This window comes from Carcharhinus amblyrhynchos, chromosome 16 (assembly GCF_965287045.1).
Source record: "Carcharhinus amblyrhynchos chromosome 16, sCarAmb.v2.hapA, whole genome shotgun sequence".
In the NCBI taxonomy this organism is placed as follows: domain Eukaryota; kingdom Metazoa; phylum Chordata; class Chondrichthyes; order Carcharhiniformes; family Carcharhinidae; genus Carcharhinus; species Carcharhinus amblyrhynchos.
In genome coordinates, this window is record NC_137339.1 from 7,930,920 (window position 1) to 7,948,096 (window position 17,177).

At 44.5% G+C, this 17,177-nt stretch overlaps 1 protein-coding gene across 1 annotated transcript in view; it reads left to right on the forward strand.

The window, feature by feature from the left end:
* Nucleotides 1-3,857: 3,857 nt before the first annotated feature.
* LOC145354080 (deoxynucleoside triphosphate triphosphohydrolase SAMHD1-like) overlaps nucleotides 3,858-17,177 on the forward strand; it is a 41,595-nt gene continuing 28,275 nt past the window's right edge. Inside the window, exons 1-5 of the mRNA XM_080205213.1 lie at nucleotides 3,858-4,021; nucleotides 7,653-7,691; nucleotides 8,736-8,896; nucleotides 13,949-14,064; nucleotides 16,956-17,026. Of these exons, the coding sequence (XP_080061339.1) occupies nucleotides 7,674-7,691; nucleotides 8,736-8,896; nucleotides 13,949-14,064; nucleotides 16,956-17,026 (366 nt within the window). The 5' untranslated portion in view covers nucleotides 3,858-4,021; nucleotides 7,653-7,673. The remainder of the gene's footprint in view (nucleotides 4,022-7,652; nucleotides 7,692-8,735; nucleotides 8,897-13,948; nucleotides 14,065-16,955; nucleotides 17,027-17,177) is intronic.

Consider the following 17,177-nt stretch of genomic DNA (forward strand, 5'->3'; position numbering starts at 1 on the left):
GAGGAGGGGCCTTTATAAATATCCCCATCCTCAAGTATAGAGAAGACTTGCACATTTGTTTAAAGTTTATTTATTAGTCACAAGTAAGGCTTACATTAACATTGCAATTAAGTTAGAACATAGAACATTACAGCGCAACACAGGCTCTTCGGCCCTTGATATTGCGCCAACTTGTGAAACCAATCTAAAGCCCATCTAACCTACACTATTCCAATATCAACTATGTGTTTATTCAATGACCATTTAAATGCCCTGAATGTTGGCGAATCCACTACTGTTGCAGGCAGGGCATTCCCACACCCTTACTACTCTCTGAGTAAAGAACCTACCTCTGACATCTGTCCTATATCTAGCACCCCTCAATTTAAAGCTATGTCCCCTCGTGCTAGCCATCTCCATCCGAGGAAACAGGCTCTCGCTGTCCGCCCTATCTAATCCTCTGATCATCTTATATGCCTCTATTAAGTCACCTCCTAACCTTCTTCTCTCTAACGAAAACAGCTTCAAGTCCCTCCGCCTTTCCTCATAAGACCTTCCCACCATACCAGGCAACATCCTGGTAAATCTCCTCTGCACCCTTTCCAATGCTTCCACATCCTTCCTATAATGCGGCAACCAGAACTGTACGCAATACTCCAAATGCGGCCGCAATAGAGTTTTGTACAGTTTTGTGCAACATGGCCCCGAAACTAAGTTACTGTGCAATTTCCCTAATGGCCACACTCCGGTGCTTGTTCGGATCAGTGCACCTAACCAGCATGTCTTTCAGACTGTAGGAGGAAACCGGAGCACCCGGAGGAATCCCACACAGACACAGGGAGAACGTGCAAATTCCACACAGACAACGGCCCAAGTTGGGAATTGAACCAAGGCCCCTGGCGCTGTGAGGCAGCAATGCTAACCACTGTGCCATGGTGCCACCCATCAGTGTAAAAGATAAGGATGGAGCATTCACAACAATCTCCAGCCAGAGGTGCTGAGTGGATGATCCATCTTAGACTGCTCGCGAGGTCCCCAGCATCACAGATGCGTCTTCAGCTAATCCGATTCACACCACATCAGATAAATAAAAAGCTAAAGGCAATGGAAATTGCAAAGTTTATGGGCCCGATAATATTCAAGCAATAGTTCAAAAGACTTGTGCTTCAGAACTTGCCATGCCCCTAGCCCAGCTGTTTCCAGTACAGCTACAACACTGGCTTCTGCCCAGCAATATGGAAAATTGCCCAGCTATGTCCTGTACACAAAAAGCAGGACTAAACCAACTGATTAATGCTCTATCATCAGTAAAGTGATGGAAGAGGTTATCAACAGTGCTATCAAGTGACACTTGCTGAACAGCAACTTGCACACTAATGCTCGGTTTGTGTTGTGTCAGGGTCAATCAGCTTCATTACAGCCTGGTTTCAAACATGGACCAAAGAGCTGAACTTCAGATGGGAGGTGCGAGTGACTGCCCTTGATTGGATATGGCTGGATGTCATGTTTGTAAATCGCTTTAAGAGAGAGTAACTGTTGAATCATTATAGTAAATATAACTGCTGAGAAGTCCTGGACTACATTTTCAAATAAACTAAACCTATGTTTAGTGCACTAGTGTTATGGCATGGCAGATGGGAAGTTCCATGAGGTCCAAATCCCAAAGAGAAACTTAGAACCAGCTGCCACAACAAATTGCAATTTGTGTATTATGAGGTGTTACCTGAAATCAACAGAATTTCAGACCACTTGTGATTATTTAAACCATAAAGTTAAAAATTTCTATTAGAAATAAAGAAAACAATTACAGTAAAAGACTTTTATACTATTAACAGTACTTACACAAACATTTCCTAAAAGACATTAGCTTAGCTAAACTCAGAGCTTTAACCACTCTTCATTACTTACTTATTCATTTAATGTCACAAGTAGGCTTATGTTAACACTGCAATGAAGTTAATGTGAAAATCCATTAGTCATCACACTCCTGTGCCTGTTTGGATACACTGAGGGAGAATTTAGCATGGCCAATGCACTTAACCAGCTGGTTAGGAAACTGGAACAGCTGGAGGAAACCCACACAGACACGGGGAGAACATGTAAACTCCACACAGACAGTGACCCATGCCAGGAATCAAACCCAGGTCCCTGGAACTGAGGGCAGCAGTGTGAACCACTGTGCCACCATCTCTTTTAGAATCCTAAGATGTAGGCATCAGGTCCCAGGAATTTGTCAGATTTTGGTCCCTTTAGTTTCTCTAGTAATATTTTCCCTTTTAACATGAATTTGCTTAATTTGCTCACTCTTTTTTAGTTCATGCATAAACCCTTATTTCTGGTATGTAACTTCTGTCTTTGAGCGCAAAGAGAGGCACAAAATATTTGTTCAATTCCTCTGTAATTTCCTCATTCCCCATAAAAGTGATACTAAAACTGGTATGTGTGGCAGTGAGACCTTGAACAAGATACGTGCTGAAACCACACAAGCAAACAACAATCTTCTGCGTTCCTATGTAGGAGTTTGCCTCGAGCAGGGAAGATTATGTGGTATTAGTAATGGAGTTATTTTTATAGTTTATAATTTGAGGAATGTTGTGGTTAGCACTGCTGCCTCACAGCGCCAAGGACCCAAGTCCAAATCCCGCTTGGATCACTTTCAGTGTGGAGTCTGCATGTTCTCCCCGTGCCTGTGTGGGTTTTCCTCCAGGTGGTCTGGTTTCATCCTACGGTCCAAAAGGCATGCTGGTTAGATGCATTGGCCATGCTAAATTCTCCCTCAGTGTACCCAAACTAGCGCCAAAGTGTGGTGACTAGGGGATTTTCACAGTAACTTCACTGCAGTGTTAACGTAAGCCTACTTGTGATATCAATAGATAAACTTTAAAACAACAATACTGCTGCTTGTGTCCTTCCATACATGTTCTTTCCCAATATTTGTTTTTTCCAAATATTCCTGTTGAATACCAATATGAACCTGTATCAACATAAGAACTAGGAGCAGGAGTAGGCCATCTGGCCCCTCGAGCCTGCTCTGCCATTCAATAAGATCATGGCTGATCTTTTCATGGACTCAGATCCACTTACCCGTCCACTCACCATAACCCTTAATTCCTTTACTATTTAAAAATATATCTATCCTCAGAGCTTAAACCCCTCTTCATTATTTATTTATTCATTTAATGTCACAAGCAGGCTTATGCTAATACTGTAATGAAGTTACTGTGAAAATCCCCTAGTTGCCACACTCCTGTGCCTGTTCGGGTACACCACAGTTTCGGAGAAAGAGTACATTACAAATCCTAAATGCTCACACTTTTCCTCATGTCACCTCTGGTTCTTTTGCCAGTCAGCTGAAAAGCAGTGAAATCTGATAAATGGTTATTTAGCCATTGTAAACAGTTTTTATTTATTCTATTTAAACTCTTCATTATTGTATACACCTCCATCAAATCCCCTTGGGCTTGTTATAGATTTAGCGATTCACAGACATTTACAGAACAGATGGAGGCAATTCGGCCCACCATGTCTATGTCTATGTCAAAGATTTGACTACACTAGTTCCATTTTTTATTGTTGGTTCATAGCCCTGGAGGTGATGGTACTGCCAGTAAATATGGACTGGGGGCAAGGAAGTAGAAATACATCTGGATAAGATTGGATAAAGGAGGGTGAGAGGAGGCCGGTCTGGAGCATTAATACCAGCAGGAACCTGTTGGGCTGAATAGCCTCCTCCTTTACTGTAAATTCGCTGCAATAATTGTGTTTGATTGACAGGGAGAATGGATACAATCAGCCAATGGGCAGGGAGGGGCGGGCCTATCCCTGCCATAATTTGGCAACGGGGTGAGCTGTCAGAGCACAGAGGAGACAGAGTGACAGAGGGCAGAGTGCTGTCAGAAGAGAGCGAGGCAGAGTAAGAGCTGTCAGAGGAGGAAGTGAGAGAGTCCATCGTGTTGACAGAGCAGTGGATCCAGCATCCAACTACCAGGACTCTGGTGTGGAGGAAGCTTTCGGTGGAAAGAGTTTGTGAAGTTGTGCCGAGGCAAGTAGAGAATGAGAGAATGTTGCAACAAAATAGGAGGCCATTCTGTCCATCACTTCTGTGCTGGCCCTTTGAGAGAGCTCTCAAATTAGCCCCATTTGCCTTGTTTGTTCCCCCATAACCTTGCAAATTTACTCCCTACATTTGCTTAAAGCAAAATGTGTGAAGATGGGCACATCTCTGAGATGTAACGAGTCCCATTGCTATTTCATTTTGGCCACATGCAAATCACAGATTGCATTCTATTGATCTTTATAAATCTTGTTTCAGGAATGTCCCTGAAATGTGTGAGAGATATTTTGGATCACTCTTGCAGAACTGAATAATTTTAATTTCTTTATAGATGGTCCCAATCTGAATTCTCAATACACTTAGCTTGTTTAATGTTTTAAGTTCTTTGCATGTGGGTGTCACTGGCTAGACCAGCAGTTCCCTTGAGAAGGTGGTGGTGAGCTGCCTTCTTGAACTGCTCCAGTCTCTGAGGTGTAGGTACACCCACTGTGCTGTTAGGGGTAGAGTTTCAGGATTTTGACCCAGTGACAGTGAAAGAACCGTGATATATTCCCAAGTCAGGATGATGCGTGGCTTGAATGGGAAGCTCCAGGTTGTGGTATTCCCAGGTATGCAGTTGTCCATCTAGGTGGTAGAGGTTACAGGTTTGCAAGGTTCTGCTGGAGGAGCCTTGGTGAGTTCCAGCTACATAATGCTGCCACTGATGTGTCAGTAATGTAGAGAGTGAATGTTTGTGAGAGGGATGCTAATCAAGTGGTTGCTTTGTACTGGATGGTGTCGAGTTTCTTGAGTGTTTTGGGAGCTGCACTCATGCAGTCAAGTGGAGAGTGTTCCATCACACTCCTGCCTTGTGCCTTATAGATCGTGGACAGGCTTTGGGGATTCAAGAAGTGAGTCGCTCACTCTGGAACCCCCAGCCTACAGTTTCCATTTATAGTCAGTGTTAATAGTGTTTATAACACAATAAATGTACTTTGTATGCTATGGACTCTTTACTTGGGTAATGACATTGTGTGACACATTGAATGCGTCTCCTTGACTCCTCGCACACTGTATTTCTGTAACTCAAACAGGTGTCTCTATCTGTTTAATTGTATCTTCATTCAAATAATTTCGAAGGATTGTGAGATTAACTGATCACAATACACAAGGCTGGATTGTTACTAGGTAAGCATACAGAAACCAGAACAAAATCAAGGTAAAATTTCCATGGACCTTTACTGGATCACACCTGGCTTAGTGTGAGTTTTTCTGGTTTCCCTAATATATAAATGATATAGAGGCAATTGATAAGCTTCCAAACTGATTGCACATCATGAGGAAAGATTGAATAAGCTGTGGCCTTTTTTGGAGGGGAGATTTCAGTCTATATCTTGTGGGAGCAGCAGTGCAGGTTCAACGGGCCAGGTAGCTTCCTTATGCACAGTAGGGATTCTATGATTCTATGAGCTGGCCAGCTGCATTGGGCAGATAGATATGTCCACAACTTTCATGGAGTCGGGCCAGGTTTTAAAAGGATCATGGTTCACAGCACCTCAGGGGAGTTGGGAATGATACTCTGCAACAACTCACTATTAAAGAGGTGAGTTTTGAAGGTCCTCCTCATGCCCCCATGCCACATTTTGACCTCACCCACCCCAATAGATCTTCGTGCCTCCAATGCCCAGCTATACCCGTCCACCCACCTTGTATTGCTCCTCATGCATCCAATGTCAAGCTATGCCCTTTGACCCATTATTCACTGTACAGATCCAATAAGTCCTTAGAAAAAAAGCAATTAATGCACACATTTCCACTCGATTAAAAAGCCATTTCACTGCGTGGCAATAAACATGCCTATCACCCATACACTTTGTTGTTGTTTGTCCATCATCATCGATGAGGACCTTGACACCATTAGTCATTTTGAGGCTGGTTGCAGTGTGTCCGAAGATGACTGATCAGGGCCAATTTGGGCACAGAATGTCCTGGCACATATTGGGCAGACTTGTGTAGACACTGTAGTTGTTGCGCTGGTGGCTCTGGACTTGCGCAGCTCGCGCTTAAGTTGTGCTTCAGCAATACACTTTGCTTCGTGAGCTTGACAGCCCTTGTGGATGAGGCAGCGCCAGGTAGGGGGGTTTTGTGCCACCGTTTCCCAGGTGGTCATGTCAATGTCAAGCGACTTCATGGAGGCTTTGAGTGTATCTTTGAAACGTTTCTTCTGCCCTCCATGCGAGCGTCTTCCAGCAGAGAGTTCCCCAAAAAGGAGCTGCTTGGGTATGCGCTCATCTGACATATGGATGACATGACCTGCCCACCGGGTCTGCGCTCTCATCAGCAGTGTGTGGACTAATGGTAGACTTGCTCTGAGAGAACAGCAGTGTCTGGTACTTTGCCTTGCCATCAGATGCGTAATATTCTGCAAAGACAAGTCATGTGGAAATGATTGAACTGTCTTGCATGCCTTCGATACACAGTCCACATTTCACAGGCATACAGGGGGGTAGTGAGTACCACAGCACTGTAGACCTTCAGTTTTGTTGCTGGGCTGATTCCTTGACGTTCCCATACAGTGGAGCACAGGCTACCAAAAGCATTCATCCTTTGTCCATCCTTTGTCCCCATCTGGCACTCATACACTTTATAATATCAATAAGAAGCCCTCGAAAACTCTTAATCTTGTGTAAACAATCATGGCAAAATTAACCAGTGTAGTCACAGAGCCATTGCTGTTAATTGAGCAATGTATTCCCAGGGGCACAGTTTTTCAAACAATAAGGAATGTCAGTGTTGCCACAGTACCAGGAGACCATAGGCTGCTCTCCCCTTTGAGAGAGAGCTGATTGGTGGTGATGGACTAGCAATAATAATAAATTGCAATCTTAATATGAAATAGTAATTAAAGGAATTATAGTTGATCATATCTCAGTAGATATCACACACGTTCTCAGCACATTCGCACAGACATCTTAAAGAGATGAGGTATCCCTATAAACAATTTTAAATCTAATCGTGCTCTTTGCTTTTTTATAGCAGCAAGAATTACTTCTTGCGAAAACCTGTGTTATTACCGGAGTCAATGGGCTGTTCATGAGTAGTGGGCGAATCCAAAATAATAGCTCTCATTCCCAGCTTAGAGTCAGTTCATTCTTGCAATTCCAAATTGCTCCAATACCCTCCAAAGTCTGTATTTTTACACAGACTCCCATTTCCCCATCATCTTGAGATGTACGGAAGATAGCACTTTTAATAAAGAAGTTCATTTCAGCCGTTACCTCTTTCCACTCAATCTGTCTAGGATGTAACCCACTTTGATGAAACCAGCTCAAGGGGCTGAATGGCCTCCCTCTCCGAAGGGATGCAAGTTCAATATTCGGCCTCTAGTGGCTGTGATGATTTGTAATACAGTGAGCTGAGATTTTACTCCCATTGCCTCCTGTCAGCCACTCAGGGCAGTGTATTTTGAGGGTTGGGGAGAAGGAAAGGGAAAATAGACAGTGTTTGTGGCCAATTTACTCAGTTCCAAATGGATGTTCTGTAGGGCACATCTTGCCAAATATCAGCCTCTCTTCTTTCATGAGCAAGAATTGGTTATGAGCTGACATCTGAAGTTCCTGCTTTGTTTTCTTCTTTCCAGCATTTGTGGAGAACAATCAGAATGGGCCCTGTCACAAAGGTAGGAGAATGCAGTGGAAGGGGAAATCGTATCATCTCTGGGCAATGATTATCAATCACTCTCTCTGACTCACGGCAATGCTGTCAGTTTGTTGAGAGGTTACCAGTTGGAAAAAAACAATAAATGATGGAGGAGGAGGTGGAGATGAAATTAGAAACTATTACACTGCATCTTTCTGTAGCTCTACTCAGTAGAGTAAGAAGGTGGTCGGATGATTTCATGATCCATGTCAGCACATTGCCAATTACAAGGCGATCACCTGTGTGATCAGACACACTGAAAATTGAGACACAGGTGAATGAAAAAAACAAACCATCCACTGGGATTCACTTGTGATTGAATTGAAAAACAAGGAAGCCAGGTTAAACTTGTATCAAACCTTAGCTAGAGCCCACTTAAAGTCCCGTCTGCATTTTCAATTTACAAAAGAGATGTAGAGACATTGGTGAAGATGCAAAAAAAGGATTTACAAGGAAGATCCCAGAACTGAGACGTTATACCTCTCAGGAAAGATTGACAAGGCAGGAGCTATTTTTTGAATAGAAAAATTAGACTTGGGAGGTGACCTAATAGAAGTCTTTAAAAATATGAAATGATTCGATAGAAAGTTGTTTCCTCTTATATGAGATTCAAAAACCAAGAGTCATGAGATATGACAGTCACTACTAAATCCTGTTGAAGATTCAGAAGAAAATTGATATACCAAAGAATTTGAAATATTCCAACACAAGGACTGAGAGAACAAGTAGCTTGGATGTCTTTAAAGAGAACCTAATAGTACATGAGGGAGCAGGGAAAAGAAGGTTATTCTAACAGAGCTAGAGGAAAAGGAGTGGGTAGCTCTTACCTGGAACATAAAAATGACCCGAGTTCTTGATTTGATGTAACTCAAAGTTTTATTGTTATACGGAGTTGGGAATAGGTGTGTGGCAATAATTTCATCATTGAGTGCCAATTACTTACTCATTATGATAAACAGAGTCGGAAATGTAATGAACATATGCACATCCTGTCATGGGAGGACACCTTTCCATTGTTCTGTAGGTTTTCAATGACCCAATCCATGGACACATTGAGATGCATCCGCTCCTCGTCCGGATCATTGATACACCACAGTTCCAGCGACTTCGCTTCATCAAGCAGCTCGGTGGAGCTTACTTTGTGTATCCCGGGGCTTCACACAACCGGTTCGAACACTCCATAGGGTAAGCATCTGCAAAGGGGCTCAGAACATTTAATTTTGGAAAGCAGATTGAGAATATTTGATCAACCTGGAATATTAACTTTGTATTTCTCTTTCCACAAATGCTGCTGAGAATTTCCAGCCTTTTCTGTTTATGAGGCTTTTATTGCTTTATGTTCCTTGGTGTCAAATTTTGCTTTACAAAGCTCCTGTGAGGCATCTTGGGATTTTCTGTTATATTAAAGATGATAAAGAAGTTTTTAATCACATTGATGTTTGTGGGATTTAACTTTGCACAAATTGGTTGTTTCCTACATTTCAACAGTTAAGATTCCTCAGATGTAATTTTTTAGCTGTGAAGTGATTCGGAGCATGGTGAATATGTGAAAGATTTTCTTCCCTCAAGGGCATTACTCTTAGTCTCTCACCTGGACTGGTTCACATCTCTCCCTCCCTCTAACACCTTTACTTATCTAGCCTCACACCTTTCTCCGTAACTCTCACACCTCACCATCTCTCTCTTTCACATTCCCAGTATTTGGTCTGCTTTATTTCCACGTGTATTTTTATATTAGGTATAGCTCTTTTTTGGCTAAAAGAATCAAGCAATATGGAACGAAGGTGGAATCGAGGAACAATTTGAAGATCAGCCCTGATCATAATGAATGGCAGAGCAGACACAAAGGGCTGAATGGCCTGCTCTGGCTTCTACTTTCTACGTTTGTCTCTTACATTTTACTCTCGCTCCCATTCACTCTCTTGGGTGGACCAGATGAGATTTCCCAATGCTTCTTGTTATGAACCAGTGATGGTAAATGCCAGAGTATCTCAAAACACAGAAGGGCAATTTGGAACCCTGGTGCATTGTGATATAATGGGGTTTTTTTATATTATGCGAGGAACAACATTAAATCCAGTGAAGAAATAATAGTCATCATGTGAACAATTGAAGAATAATTATTAACTTAAACAAAAAACACAAACACACATGACAACAGAATACCCGACAACAATTAAGGATATTGATAGCTATACACACACAATGAAATGATCCATTGGTCCCCAAAACTACCTACCTTTTACCCGAATTCTGAGACATCGTGGGTGGAATTTTACGAGAAAAATTCAATGCTTCCAGCTAACATAAAAATGGGAGAGTTGCAGATGTGTTTTTTGAGCGAGTTTTTACACACAATCCTGTGCACATAGTGCATGAAAAAATGGGCTAGATTGTTCCTAACTGCTACATGCAGTAGACACGGCGTAATTCGCTAGCCAGGAGCAGAGGGAACTATTGCGCATGTGAAGACCTTTGTAGCTGCACATGCACAATTCCAACAGCAGAGGCCTGATAGAGAGAGCGAGCTGTCAGGCCTCTGCTGCTGGAGCCAGCCTGAACCAACCCGTCTCACCAAAATTGTGGGGGCCCGCAGCAGATCGAGAGCCTCACAGCGCCCAAAAATGTAACTGCCCAGGCTGATTGCATCCCACTCTCTCCTCCCACCAATCTTAGGGAGAGTGATAGTGGGCCCACCTTGATCCCCTCCACGATCATGATGCAGAGCAGCAGCAGGACCCTCTCCCTCCTCCACCAATCGTAACTGCAGAGTGCACAGCACTGACCTCCCTCCTCCCAGTGAGAGATAGAAAGAGTGACTGCAGAATGTGCAGCAGCAGCATCACCCTCTCCATGATTGAGCCACCCTGATGTGGCCCCACTCTTCCAGGCCCCACTCCCATATGCCCCACCCTTCAAGGCCCCTTCCCTGTCAGCCCTGCCTCCTTCAGGCCCTCCCCCGTAGGCCACACCCCCTGACATGGCCTAGTGGGCAGTGCCAAAGTGCCAGGCTGGCACTGCCAGGCTGGCATTGCCCAAAAGAGAGCCCCCTTGCCCTCAGCCTCCCCAGGGGGTTTCAGTGGTTTCCGGTCCTACTGAAGAGAGCAACATGACTGTTCCCCATTCATGAGGAACAAGTGTCTTCCCTGCGAGAGAGAAACTCTCCCGTCAAGGCCGCACAGGCAAGAGAGCCCAAACGATTGAGCACCGGATTCGCTAATGTCATGTAAATCAGCATTATTATAAATTTAGATAATTTATTCAGCCTCTCGCTGGAAATGGGTGACAGGCTGACCTCGCTGGAACTCCAGTTTCGGAGAGATAGCGAGAGCTGAGAAATTGGGCACGAACCTGATTTCTCAGCTTTCGCGTGACTTTACCAACTCACTCCATCCATAGATGGGTGGGAGAACCGATAAAATTACACCCCCGCTCTCCCCCCACTTTCCCAAACAACATTAAACATTAAGTAACTCTATGAGCTAAATCTAGTAAATAATTACCACAATTATATCAGGGTAAAGTGGACACGTCTGGGAAATGGTCCTCTGGTTCAGAGAAGGCAGAAACTGGCTGCTTCTCTCAGGAAACTATAGCTGCTACTTGCTGGAGTTCTGATGTTGGTGTTCCTCTCCCTTGTCTTCTTGTTTCCCCTGTGTTAGGGTTCTACAGTTATTCCATTTCTTTCCCTTTAATATTAAACCGGGGCTTTGGGCAGGTATGTGTCAAACTCCTTATCTGTCCACTTTGAAGTTACCCCTCATATAGCCTCACTGTTTTCTCTAGTCACATATGCAAAATACTTGAAAGGCTAATTCACATCTCATCATTTCTCCAGCTGTCTGCCTCAAATCAACTCCCTGCTTTGACTTTATTTTTTTAACCTTAATTTTCCCCAATTCATTACACACTGTCTCTCCCGCGTTCTTCACTATCCTTTTGACCTGTCTCACCCCTCTCACTGTGACTCTCAGTCACTCTGTCATCTGTCCTGCAGTATCTCTCCCCTTGTCCTTTCGTCCCTCATTTAACTTCACAATAGTTGCCTTCGGCCTGTTAAATCCATCTGAAAAGACAAGCAAGGCCTCCATATCATATCTCAGATGAGCAATGGCACCTCTAACGGAGCAACACTTGTTCAGGATTGGAATTCAGATTTTTGTATACAGGTCTCTGCATTGGGACTTGAACCTGCAACCTTCTGCCTCAGTCAGAGTGCTACTCTCTGAGCTTTAATCAATACAGATGCATAGTTACACCATAGAACATAGAACATCGAATATTACAGCGCACTTCAGGCCCTTCTGCCCTCAATGTTGCACCGACCAGTGGAACCAATCTAATGACCCTCTAACCTAAACTATTCCCAATATTATCCATGTGCCTATCCACTGACCATTTGAATGCCCTTAAAGTTGGCGAGTCCACAACTGCTGCAGGCAGCGCATTCCACGCCCTTACTACCCTCTGAGTAAAGAACCTACCTCTGACATCCGTCCTATAATTACCACCCCTTAACTTAAAGCTGTGCCCCCTCGTGTTAGCCATCACCATCTGAGGAAAAAGGCTCTCACTGTCCACCCTATCCAATCCTTTGATCATCTTGTATGCCTCAATCAGGTCACCTCGTAACCTTCTTCTCTCCGATGAAAATAACCTCAAGTCGCTCAGCCTTTCCTCATAAGACTTTCCCACCATACCAGGCAACGTCCTGGTAAACCTCCTCTGCACCCTTTCCAATGCCTCCACATCTTTCTTATAATGCGGCGACCAGAACTGTACGCAATACTCCAAGCGCGGCCGCAACCATGGAGATTGGGAATTTGAAACTCACTGCGCGAGAGGGTGGATGAGACAGAAACCGTCACTGCATTTCAAAAAATACATGGATATGCACTCAAAGTGCTGCGTGCATACCACAGGACTATGGACTGGGGGTTGGGAAGTGGGAATTAGCTAGTAGCTCTTGTTTTGGTGAATAGATATGAAGGGCTAAATAGCCTACTTTTGTGCCTCAATATTCTCTATGCTTCTATAGGCAGAACTTATCCCCAAAAATTCTAAGTGTCACGAAAGTCTGAAAACGGGAGAGTTTCACTCCGTATTTTTTCAGCGAGCTAACACACGCAACTTTCACACACACTGGGAATTTTGTTTGACCGTAGGGAATTTCACACCGATAACAGGGGGTTGAATCTGAGCTCTGGTTTTCAGACTAATGCGACACTTTGAAATTTTTTGGAGAAAAACTGTGTACAAGTCTAAACGGTAAATGGGAAATCTGACATCCACCACCCCCACCCCCCGCCAGCCACTCCCCCACAGACCCCTGATCACTAACCCCACCACAGACATCGCTCACAGACACCCCCACCACAGACCACACCCCCCACAGATACACCCCCCACAGAATCCCCACCACAGATACCTTGCGACGTACGGTCCCCACAAACATCCATAAGCACCCCATTACCCACCCTCCTGCCAAACAATGCACCCACTGATTGCCAGCCTCCCAATCACCAGCCCTGAAACCCCCAATGGCTGGCATCCCATTTGCTGCCCCCCCCCTACTTGCCCCAGACCCCAACCTGATACATTGTTCCCCCTTTCCTCCCCTCAGACCCCACCCCCTTGACACAGCCCAGTGCCTGTTGGGCAGTGTCAGGGTGCCCAGTGGGCACGACCAGCTGGCAGTGCCAGAGTGCCTGGAGGATACTGCCAGGGTGCCAGGCAGGCAGTTCCAGGCTGACACTGCCCAAGAGGTGCCCACCCCTCCCACAACTTCCTGAAGGTCTCAATGGCCTCTGATCACACCACCAGGTCTGGTCTCCATTGCTGGGGACCAGGTGTGATTCCCACAGTTGTGGACCTCCACCAGTGAGGTTGAATCCTAAGTGAGCCCAGGCGATAACTCCACTGAATGTACAATGCACATTGTAACAAAAGTGGTCTGGGAAGCCCGCGACTGGCCAAGTGCCAGGCACAATTCACATTTTTGGACCCCACTTACATTTCCCACGGTGCTACAGTACTCAAATAGTGCAGCAGAACTGGAAAATCACATCCTATATTTGCAAGAAATTAGGTCAATCAAGAAAATTTGGAGCTGTCCATAACTAGATGATACTGACTGGTAAAATATATGGGGGTGTTTACTGTACTTGGAACCCCATGACAATTGATGTATAAAGAATTGTGTGCGCCCTTGTCTAAATTCTCTGTTTTGCCCGGCAGTGTGGCATACCTGGCAGGCCAGCTGGTAAAAGCCCTCAAAGAGCGGCAACCGATCCTAGGGATTGATGAACAGGACGTGCTGTGTGTGCAGATTGCAGGACTTTGTCATGACCTGGGTGAGTAGGCAGATCTGAAGGAGCTGGTAGCGCACAATGTTTTATTTAATCTGTCCCTGGGGTGTGGACATTGCTGGTAAGGGCAGCGTTCGCTGTTATCCAGAAGGTGGGGGTGAGCTGTCTTCTTGAACCATTGCAGTTCACGTTGGGTAGGTTCATTCTCAGTATCTTCTGTAATGGTTTGATACGATTGTGTGGCTTGTGAGGTGATTTCAGGGGGCAGTTACGATATTTCTGTGGGTCGGTCATCATATGTATGTCATTCCGAGGAAGGATGGCAGATTTTCTCCCCTGAAGGACATCAGTGAACTGTAAGGTTTACAGATAGGTAGGTTCCAGGTTTGATCCTGAGTCTTGCTGAACAAGGGTTAAAGCTGGAGGCTCCAGTGAGCTTGAACAAAATTCATCTCGGCCTTTTGGCTCAGGTCAAGCGTAGGATCAAAGGTGAAATCAGGTGTAATGCTTGTTCTTGTCAGCTTGTATCTAGTCTGTCTCTTTAGTGTGGACCAGGAATTGGATTCAATTTGAATTGAATTGCTTTTTGGAGCAAGCTAGGAGATGGATTACGGATTTGCCCTGTTCCACTCTGAACATTGACCTTGTAACTCTGAGGAAGGAATACATTTTGGAAAAAATTGTCCAGGGTTCATGACTGATACAGTAAGAAGTCTCACAACACCAGGTTAAAGTCCAACCAATTCATTTGCTAGTAAACTCACGAGCTTTCGGGATTTGCCCCTTCGTCAGGTGAATGGAGAGTTCTGGCCTCAGACAGAGCTTGTAACAGCACACACAGTTTACAGATTACTGATTAGAATGTGAGTCTTTACAACTAACCTGCTATTCAAGTCTTAAAGATGCAGACAATGTGAGTGGAAAGAGCATTAGGCACAGGTTACAGAGATGTGTATTGTCTCCAGACAGTAGAGTAAGTGAGGTTGTGCAAACCCAGGCAAGTCATGGGCCTTACAGATAGTGCGACATGAACCCAAGATCCCTGTTGAGATGTCCTCATGTGTTCGGAACTTGGCTTTCAGTCTCTGCTCAGTGACTCTGCGCTATTGTGTGTCGTGAAGGCCGCCTTGGAGATCGCTTACCCGAAGGTCAGAGGCTGAATGCCCGTGACCACTGAAGTGTTCGCCAACAGGAAGGGAACAGTCTTGCCTGGTGATTGTCGAGCGATGTTCATTCATCCGTTGTCGTAGCGTCTGCATGGTCTCCCCAGTGTACCATGCCTTGGGACATCCTTTCCTGTTACATGGTCTGTCTGAGGCCATAACTCTCCAGTCACCTGAGGAAGGGGCAAACCCCGAAAGCTAGTGAGTTTCTATCAAATAAATTGGTTGGACTTTAACCTGGTGTTGTCAGACTTCTTCCTGTGTTTACCCCAATCCAACGCCGGCATCTCCACACCATGACCACTTTATGACTGATATCCAGACTATGAACAAAACATTCACCACCCAGATGAGAGGATTGGACTCCACTTTCTCCGATGCCACATATTCTGCCAGGATTGACTGTAATGTCTCATACATGAAGAATGGCCACAAGTGTGAAGTTATTGTAGGTCACTGGTTCCTTTGATGTCCCAGTAAGAATTTGAAAATTAAGAGGACAAATGGAAGTAGAATCTTCCCCTTCCCACCACTCGTTGAACGAATGTTCCAATCTACCGTCAGACTTAAATTTTACTCCTGAGTCAGGAGTGGGGACATTTCCCAGCTCTGTAAACTCAACCCAGAAGAAAGTGCCCTGGAAGTTTAGATTATTGTTCTGAGTGGGGTCCGAGTGATAGCAGCTGATCCAGGGTGAGTTCAGAGGTTGCCAGATGTTGGACTGGTGGAAGGCTTATCTCAGTGCTCCAGCACCGTGTCAAAGTGAAAAAATAAATAAAACAGCCCTCATACATCCCTTCACCTCCAAATTCCGCCGTCCTCACTGGCAGCAGCTGCAGGGCACAAATGAATGAAAAGCCTGGTCCTTATCTCTCCAAAATGGGTATCCTATCTCTCCAAAGAGCTCCATGAGCTTTAGCTGTTCTCCTAAAGAGCACAAGTCATGTTCTGTACATCCGACTAATGGAAATCAGATCCTTTTGAGGCAGTGGCACTTTAACATGTGCAGTTGCCTCTGTGAACCATGGATCTGTATATTAAAACTTGCCCTCAATGGCACAATTTGCCCACTGCCAAAATGGTGGATGCCTTGTTTGTCTGCAGATTCCAACTTCTGGAGCCATTTTCATAACGGTAAACAGACTCTCCGTGACTATAAAAATTCAGGCGTTGAGTCAGCCCCTTACTTCTATCCCATGATGCGGAACATTCACCCCCAGTACAACAGGCAGTCAACTATAGTTTTTTTTTACAATGTCACTCTAAATGCCAAGGATGGTGTGGCCATTCCATTCAAACATTCTCTGTGAGAAATTCACAGTAGGAGGAACATTATTAACTATTTGATTAGTATCGAACCCTCAATGCAGCAAAGGTTTTTGCCCTCCCACCTCGCTATGCATGATACAGGAATTGGATGCTGGAATATTCTAGCATTTGGTTCTGAAAGTTGGGTATTGAGACAGGACAATTCACCCACAGTTGCACAAATACAGTGGAATTAAATCTCTTTATTTACCTCACCATCCAAAATGCATCAAGTATGAAAAGTGCACAATTGGAACAATTGAAGCAGAAATGAAATTCTAATTAAGGTCTTCCACTTAGCAGTCATAAGACTGCGATCAAACAAGGACTAAATCAGCATAACCTTTAGCCAAGGAAGTACATCAGAATATTAACTTTTGCAGTTTAATGAGGTACCATATAATTAACTTCCTAAACTATCAACCTTGATGCAGACAGCAAATGTAACATGTTTCTTTTTCACAGGTCACGGGCCATTTTCACACTTGTTTGATGCAGCATTTATCCCACGTATACGACCAGGGATAAAGTGGAAGGTAACACTACCTGTAGATTCTGAGTAATGCTGGGTGTTACAAAAATCAATGACATGAACAGTAAGTCCTGTCTGGAGACAACAGGACTCCTATTGCAAGCCCAGGCAAGTCATGGGGGTTACAGATAGTGTGACGTGAATCCAAGATCCCG